Raw genomic sequence first — 8415 nt, forward strand, 5'->3', positions numbered from 1 at the left:
CATTCCTTCTTGACACCCCACACATATGCAGGGGAGTGTATGCTTAGCAGCAGTCAGTATTTCTAAAGGATTTTTTAAATGAGACTTTATTGACTTATGATAAAATTTAAATGTGTTGTTTAACTCATTGTTATCTAACAATGTTTGAGTTGTATTCTGAGATACGAGTATCTCCAGTGTTTTGCCTAAGTAATGAACTTGAAAATACTAATGTAGATCATGATGTAATGGTGGATGAATTGGTTTTGCATCACATAAACCTGTATTATGTACATGTGTAAACACGTCTTTCAATACCTCCTATTTACAAGAATGTAAAAGAATCTGGCTGAGTTTCCTCCCTCTTACTTTATTTAGCACTCCATTCAGGATTATAGCATGTTTTACAGCAGGAGTGTGCCAATAGCTCACACTGAAGTTCTTTAAAATTGAATTACATATCTAGTCTTAAGATTTAATTAAAAAAAAAAAAAGAAGACACAGGTACAGTCCATGTTCTTTCGGATAAATGCTCTTACCATTTAGCTGTGGAGTTATGGGTAAGTATGCCCTGTTAATGGTGCCTGACTTTAATAACACTGAAACTCGTATCAGTACATGTTACATGGGCTCTGATTTAGTAGGTGAGCCCTAAGAATGCTTATCATACTCATAATGAACTTGTGGGTTCTGTTGGGATGGTAACTATACTTCTGAGGTCTAAACTTGCTAACAGGTGCCCGTGGGGTGAGGGAATTTGATTAGCAAAATCATGTCAGTGCTCGTGGATCTCGTGACTTAGTTGGCCTCTGAGATGTGTGAGCTACTTTTTGACTGGAGTAATGTCGGACACTCGTATTTAACTTCCTTAGGAAGGACTGGCAAAAGAGAAAAGGAGGAGGGGTGACTTACATTGATTCTGAGGTTAATAGTGTATGGACAACCTGCAGTTGCCTCAAGGTAGTTGTAAGAGAGAGAAAATAAAGAAGGTCTGTTTTATGCCTTAAAACCAGGAGAATTAAGTGGAGGAAAAAATCCATTCAAGAACATACTGTCATCCATGTACAAAGCAAGGTATTTCATTTTAAAAGGGTTAGTCATTGTGAGGCTACCTGAGAAGGGCTGGTCCTGGTAGTTCTTGATATGTGCTAATTGGGGCAGATGATGACAACTCTAAGCTCTAACTTTCTAATTAATAAGACGTAATTTTTTGAGATTTTGAAAGATGAAATTGTCTTGTAGTAGAGGGAAAAGGTGGAGCTGAAAATGTCTGTATAAAAGTTCTGAGGTAAAAAAAGAAGATAGAAAGCCAGTAGGGTAAAGGTTTGCTCTATCTGAAAGTTCTACGAGTAAATCAGAAACAGGAAAAATAACCAAAGAGGGATTTTTCTGAGAGGCACTGTATACAAGTACAGGAAACTATGAGAAGGTAATGTCAGAGAGGTCCTGTTTAATGTATTTGTGTCATCCATGGTTTGAATTGTTGGTGAATTTACTAAGGGAAGGAAAAATACAAATAAATTACATTGTTTCAGCTTGTCCTAGCCTGAATACTAAGAGGAGAAGTAGCTAATTTAAAGATAGTCTAGAAGAATACTTACTTGAGAACACACAGAAGGCAGAAAATACATGAAAGTCAAGCATGTTTTCATCTTTTAAAGGCTTTCTGTTACACTGAAGGTATTTCCAACTGGCGAGGGAGATTGTTAATTTTGTGGTCTGGGGCGTAGAAAATATGCTTCTGAAAATCTCTAATGATTCAAACTGCAGTTACACCAGAAAGCAGGATTGGAATCAAAAGATTGTTGAATGAGAGAAATAAAATGCAATCCAGCACCAACAAATACAAACTTTTGAAGAAAAATAATTTTTTCACAAGCACCATGTGAGGAGTGACTGACAAGGAAATCTTACTAAACAGAAAAGCACCTTCAAGTAGATAGAAGCTGAGCATAAATTGGCAATGCCACATTTTGCAGAAGACAACACTTGTAAGTAAGAGCCTCCTTCTGTAGGAGGGGAAGTAATTGCTGCTCTGCAGCTGGAACTGGCAAGCTGGAGCACTGTGCCTGGTGCTGGTCATCTTTCTTGAAAGAAGGTGACTTGAAAAGTGCAGCCCAAAGATCACTATTGTGAAAATAGAGTGGTGGAACTGAGGAGGTTTCATCTCAAAAAAACAGAAACTTGAAGAAGAATGCAGTGACAGAAGATAAGGAAAGAGTTGTGTTTGTTCTGTAAACTCTGCTGTACACAAAGGAAGTGGATGTGATGGCCTTACAGCAAGGGGGAGATTGCAGGAAAAGAATTCTAACAAGGAAATGAGCTTTCTCTAAGGTTTAATTACTTTAGGGAAGCAATAGAAATACTGTCTTGAAGAGACTTGGAGTGTAGGCAAATGTCTGTTAAGAGTAGTGCACTGTAGTTGATTCTGGCTCTGCAAAACTAGAGATGATGACCTCGTGAGTTCCCTTACAGGTGTGTTTTCAGTGATACTTCAAAATGAGGTGACTGACAGGCTTTAAGAATATACAGCTTAGACTTGGCTTCCTTTGTAACTACTACAGCCAGATGTATGTTCCAAGAGTAGCTGATGAAGTATAATTTGAATCTCATCTTTTGGAATGGGACTCCATAGGTTCATTGCTGCTGTGACTTCTAAATTATTTGTGTTTGTCAGCTCACTTGTTTCATGTTGTATATATTTATGTATATGAAAATGCCCTGTGTTTGAGACATTTCGTGAGCTTAGACATCATGGTTTGCAAATCTTCATTGCCTAGAGGTCTTGAAGAGAGAGGCAGAGAATTGGATAAATTAAATTTGCGAGTCATGTTTTTGCACTGATAAATTAAAAAAAAAAATTGTGGAAAGTAGATGGATAAAACTGCTGGGAAGAATGCAAAAACACATACAGTGTTTGTGTTGATTTTTGTAACAGCAGGTTAAATTATATCTGTGTGATTTTCCATCTGTATTCGTAAAAAAAAATGTAGTCAAAGAAGTCTTAGCTACCTGTATTTTTCCTTCTTCTACAGTGGTCTTACAGTGGCCTATTAAAAAGAATTTCAGATAATTGGCAGTAATATTTCTGTACTTGGGCAAAATATTTTATTTACATGGAGCTGAACACTGTTAGATTTGTGGTTAGAATCAGTGTTCTACTAACTTCAATTGCAACCTTTAACCAGAAATATGGAAATAATTAACAAAACTAAATATACACAGTGCTTGGAAAGGTCAAAGTTTTAACAGACAAAAACCAAGTGTGTTCCATCTCATCTTGGTCTCAGTCTTACTATTTGATCTGGAAAGCTGCTATATATGCTGTTTCTCACATCTGTAAATAGAAGAGATGGAGAAAGCAACTTCATGTACAGAGTTGGCACTGTAGGAGAAAAATATCTGTTGAGGTAAAGGAGAGAATTTTGACAGTTGTTACAGTTGCATAAAGCAAAGATAGAAGGGACTGAAAATGCTTATTGCATGTATAGGGGAACAAAAAGGATGGGGGGGAAGAAGGTGATGTGATGGACAAAGTGATTAGCAAAGCTTTCTCTTTTAAAAAGCTCTGAGATTTGAAGTACCATTGAAGAGTAAGACAAGGCAGCTTGCCTTTGTTTCAAAGACTTGAGCTAGATGGCCCTTTAAACTGTAAACCCCAGCTCTGAGATGGTTGTTCTTTTGTTGTTTTTTTTTGGGGGGGGAATCCAAAACAACTATTTTTGGCTTAGTGGTTGTCTTTTAAATTGTCAGCAGGAATTTCCATTTTATAACTTCTATATGCATAAAAGGGAGGAAGAAATCTATGCCACATTCCCCAGAGTCTCTCCTACATTTTGTTACTTGGCTTTTCCATCTGCCTTTATAGTTTATCACTTGTGTAATGAAACCTTGTATTTCAGACGTGACAGAAGCAGGTTTATTGCTGGACGATCATTAATTACTCTCCATGGCAGTTTTGGAAGGAGAGCAGCCATACAGTAAAGCTGTGTAGAACAGTAATCTTCCGTAGCTGCCTTATTTCAAATAGATATGTGAATGGGAGAGGTGAGGAATACCTCATCTGCTGAAGAAAATGGCATTGATGGGGCAGGAAACAGTCTTTTTACCATTTTCTCTTTTGCTCACTTGTACCCTTAGCAAAACACTAGATTGCACTTGCATCATGATGCTAGCTCTGCAAAGTGGCCATTATCTATTTACATTCGCAAAATCTTCCATGTTTGCTGCATTGGTTGAACTGCAGAGTTGTTTCACTGTAATTAGATCTTTGAAACAGCTTGAGAATTTTTAGAAGGAAAAAAAAAGAATATTTTTATTTCTAGAGAAAGTATTTGTACTGATGTTCCAGAAACCAGAGGTTTCATTTGAAATTTTAGATGAAAGACTTAAGTGGATAGCCCTGCTGCTGTGTGAACTTCCTCAGAAGTTTTATTTCAGACAGACATAAAATGATGTTGGAAGGAGCAAATGTCAGCAGGTTGCCAAGGAAGGGTATATAAATGCTGGTTAAAGTTTTGGAGCTGTTTTATTCTTCTTTCATGCTATTATGCAAACAATAGCAAACATTAACAGGATTTTATTCCGCTGTTGTACGGAGAAGCGAATGAGGGACAGAAACGGAAACACAGAAAATAATTGAAGTTTTAGTTTTTATATGTAACTGCAATTCTGACCCTAGTTACTGAAATTAGTAGAAAATTCTGACTGACTTGGCCAGGATCTGGCGACAGGTGAACCTTGCACAACAGCAACGTTGTAGTCATTTTGTGGATTCTGAAGTCCTCAAGTGATTCTCCATAAAAAGAAACTATCAGTCTTCTCCCAGACCTGCAGCAAGGCTGGGAGAGAAGCAGGCGTTGCACATGGTTTTGCCTTGTTAGCTTTGAGCTCTGTTTAAGAGAAAAGTAAAATAATATGAATGATTTTAGAGAGGAAATCTGTCCCTTGCAATGTCTAATGCTAGTACAGTTTGAGAATAACAGCTGTTCAGATGTGCGACTGGAAAATTTAAAACAAGTTTTCATAAAACACTGGAAGTGTGTGTACAAGAAAGGGGAGGTATAAGCTGAAAATGCAGTTTTAAAAGAAAAATACTAAATTGTTTTTTTTATTTACTGACAAACTGCAATTGTATTAAACATCTAAACAATTAAAGGAAGAAATGGTTTTCTTCAGTGAATGTATGGACAGCAGCTTCTGCCCCCCATCCTCTCCTGAAGACAAACCCTGGCTGGATTTAGTATTGGTAGCAGATCTTTCAACAAATATCCCTTAGTTTTAGACATCAGACCTTAAAGCTGGTTTAGAAGTATGTCATTCCATGAGGATCATCGCAGGGCCAGGAGCACCAGGTCAGAGCTTAAGCTGTTGCCCTGCTGGGCTGCTTCTCTTCCCTCTTTCCTCTCGCACTTGCGATACTGGGGAAGGCTGGCAGGATGGGGAGCAGAGCTGGCCAGCAACAGTCACTGAGCTGTCTTCCTGACGCAGACATGTCGGCTCTGATGGTGGCTCAGCCCAGGAAGCAAGGAAGCCGTCGCTCATTAAACCCTGCCAGCCTCAAGCTGGCTTTGTTTGTAACCTGCTGTGCTTCACCCAGCACATCACACGGAGATAGGAGTGCAGGTGTGACATCAGCAGGATGAGCGGCTCTGAAGTTAATAAAGCGTAGTGCTGGTGGAGTTTAGATACCTCTGTCTGTAGTCAGCAGCAGAGTGATGATTTTCTTTTTCTGATTCCGTTTATTTCTACCTGTGTGTATTTTCTGTTAAATTCTGCTTCAAAAGCCCTTGGGCTTCTTTGGCTTTATTTTATTTTATTTTATTTTATTTTATTTTTTACTATGGCTTTATTTCCTCAGAAATCCTTTTTTTAGAGTTGGAGTTCTTGCTTTTGGAGGTTTACTTTGAAAGGGGAGTGTTGTGATAGGAAAAAGCATGATCATTTCAGTATCTGTTGCAGGAGAGTTTCATGGGGAAAAGAGTTTCATCTGGAAGATGCTGTCATTATGGCACTCCTGAGTTGCTTTGAGAAAGGCTTCCATTTTTTGAGAAATAGCAATTTGTAAGTTCAGGTTCTATGGCTTCATAATTCTGCAGTAGATTAAAGAGGAACAAAAAGTAAGGAAATATTGGTCGTAGGTAGACAATGATCTTGGATCTCTTTTCCAACCTCAGTGAATCTGTGATTCTATGAAAAAGAGGCTCCATAATTTTCCATGCTTAGATGTTCTCAGAGTTACAGAGGAGGGAACTGGATAGATATTCAGCATTGAAACTCATTTGTTAGCACTTCATAGAAGCTGGTAGCAATATTGCTACCATATGTATGAATTCCACCTAATATCTGTAGGGGATGCTACGAGCTGGCATCTTTATAAGGAGGAATGGAGCTACCATAGATGAAGTCATAAGTCTAGGGAAGTACCCGCGTACTAAGCCTTCAGTATTTCACAAAGAAAAGACCCTGTGAACTTCAGTTAACACTGCAGTATGTTGTGGGGGAGAGTATTTATGCATTTTTAGTTAATATTTTTAGCATGAACTAATTTATTAGTAACTCCTGTAACTAGTTTTTCCTCATGCTGACGTTAATTCTCTTATTGCTTTTATAGTGATACTACTGCTTATTCACCCTTCCAGAATACAGACCTTCAATTTTGCTGGTTTTTGTTTACTTTCTTCTGTTTTGTTTTACACTGAATGATTTATCGTGTTGGCTAAGATTGTTTTATTTTTCATCTCTTGGATATCTGTGTGTTCTCACTGAGATTATGAAGTGTGAAGCTGGAATTCGTGGTCTTGTTCTGGGTTGGTACAGCTCTAAATCTGTGACGTAGGAGCCTCTGAATGGGTTTGTACTGGCTGTAGCAGTTCAGGTAATGGCTGTAGTTTGACAGTCCTTTCCCATTAGTGTTAGAAATTGAACAGTGTGACCTATGCGACCTAGCAAATTGACTGTCACATCACTTTCCTCCTTTTCATGTAAGTATGTTATTTATGGCATAATGAAGCATGATTATTGTCTAAACAGCTTTCTGTATTGAATACTGATCTGCAGAGAATGAGTGGCAGCCAGGAAAAGCGGTGCTGGTGGGAAAAGGCGCTCTATTCTCCCCTTTTTCCTGTGTCACAGTGTGAAGGTAAGAAACCGTGCATGCCTGAACTAACTCACTGTTGCACCTGTGCTAGAATTAAGTGGTCTTTGTTGTGGATTTGAATTGTTCCAGATGAGTTAGTACTACCACTTGTATGTAAACAGAAACAAACACAAAAAAAGGAAGTGCATTTTTATAATAAATTATCTGAGGGAGAGCTGGGATTCCTGAGTTTGATCTGCAGTTAAACCTCCAGCATGCTTCTAACTAGTTCTTAAGTGAAAGAGCTTTCAAAATAGTATTTTGTGACTCACTTAATTCCAGAATTTGACTTTACGCAGAATGTGTTAACCTCTGACTCTGAAAATACTTCATGACATTTTTTGAATGTTTCAATGTGTACAACGTGTAGGCAACTAATTTTCACCGGAATGTAAAAGCATAACTGCCTTTTATAGGTTTGCATAAACAACGTGCTAGTTATTTGGTGAATGTGAGGAATTTCTCTCAAGCTGGGAAGCAGAGGGATCTGCCTCCTGGCAACCATTCACAGTGACAGTCTGGGAGTTTTTTGGTCCCACGCTGAGCATTAAGCCCAGCTTTGGTGGCAAGCAGCTCACTGGCGAAAGCAGGTGTGTTTCCAGCTCTCTCTGTTGCCTCCCAAGTATTTGCAACATCTGACAGCTGGCCAAAGGCCAGGAATTCTGTCAACAGAATCCAGAGCTTTTTTGTTTGTTCTGGATTTTGCTACATGCCAGTTTATCTTTTCTGGGAAGAAGGCTAAATAATACTAGAAGTCTAAATAATAACACTAAACTGATGGATCTCTGATGCTTGCAGAGCTCAGTGCAAGGAATTTTTTACCAGAGATCTTGTTCTTTAATAGTCTGGAATTACAGTGGCCAGTAATTATTACTGAATTATTTTTAGAGTGCACCTTAAAGTACAGCCAACTAAACCATGTTTAGGTTACCTTCAGAAACTTCTTTGCTTAATGAGCTCCCAGCTGTAGAGATGTGTTTGTGCTGTGAAAGGGTTCATGCCTACAGGGTTTGCCTCCTGGGCTTATACTGGAAAAATACTTGGTATTTAGAAAGTGAAGTTATTTACTGTCCTCTTGTCAAGTTTTTTTTTTTTTTTCATGATGGTAATTGCAGAGATACTATCTGTCTAATAGCAAATGCAGTAACTCAGAACTGTGAATATGAATTTTATGCAGAGTAATCCTCTAATTCCTGTGAATGAATTGTGTCGTCTTACTGCTGACATCTGCTGGTGAACTCATAAATTGTCTCAGTGTTTCACTGCCTTATTTCATCAGAGGAAAGCAGTGTTTAAAT

The 8415-nt window shown here is 38.3% G+C and overlaps 1 protein-coding gene across 3 annotated transcripts in view; it reads left to right on the top strand.

Annotated features, from left to right (window-relative positions):
* The window catches only part of KIAA0232 (KIAA0232 ortholog), a 45203-nt gene extending 36788 nt beyond the window's left edge, over positions 1-8415 (top strand). For 2 of the 3 annotated variants that reach the window (XM_031553189.1, XM_010710391.1), the window contains exon 6: positions 7012-8415. In XM_031553189.1, coding sequence (XP_031409049.1) covers positions 7012-7197 — 186 coding nt within the window. In that variant the 3' untranslated portion in view covers positions 7198-8415. The remainder of the gene's footprint in view (positions 1-7011) is intronic. The other variant, XM_010710392.1, reaches the window with a different exon arrangement.

Source organism: Meleagris gallopavo, chromosome 4 (genome assembly GCF_000146605.3).
Source record: "Meleagris gallopavo isolate NT-WF06-2002-E0010 breed Aviagen turkey brand Nicholas breeding stock chromosome 4, Turkey_5.1, whole genome shotgun sequence".
NCBI lineage: Eukaryota > Metazoa > Chordata > Aves > Galliformes > Phasianidae > Meleagris > Meleagris gallopavo.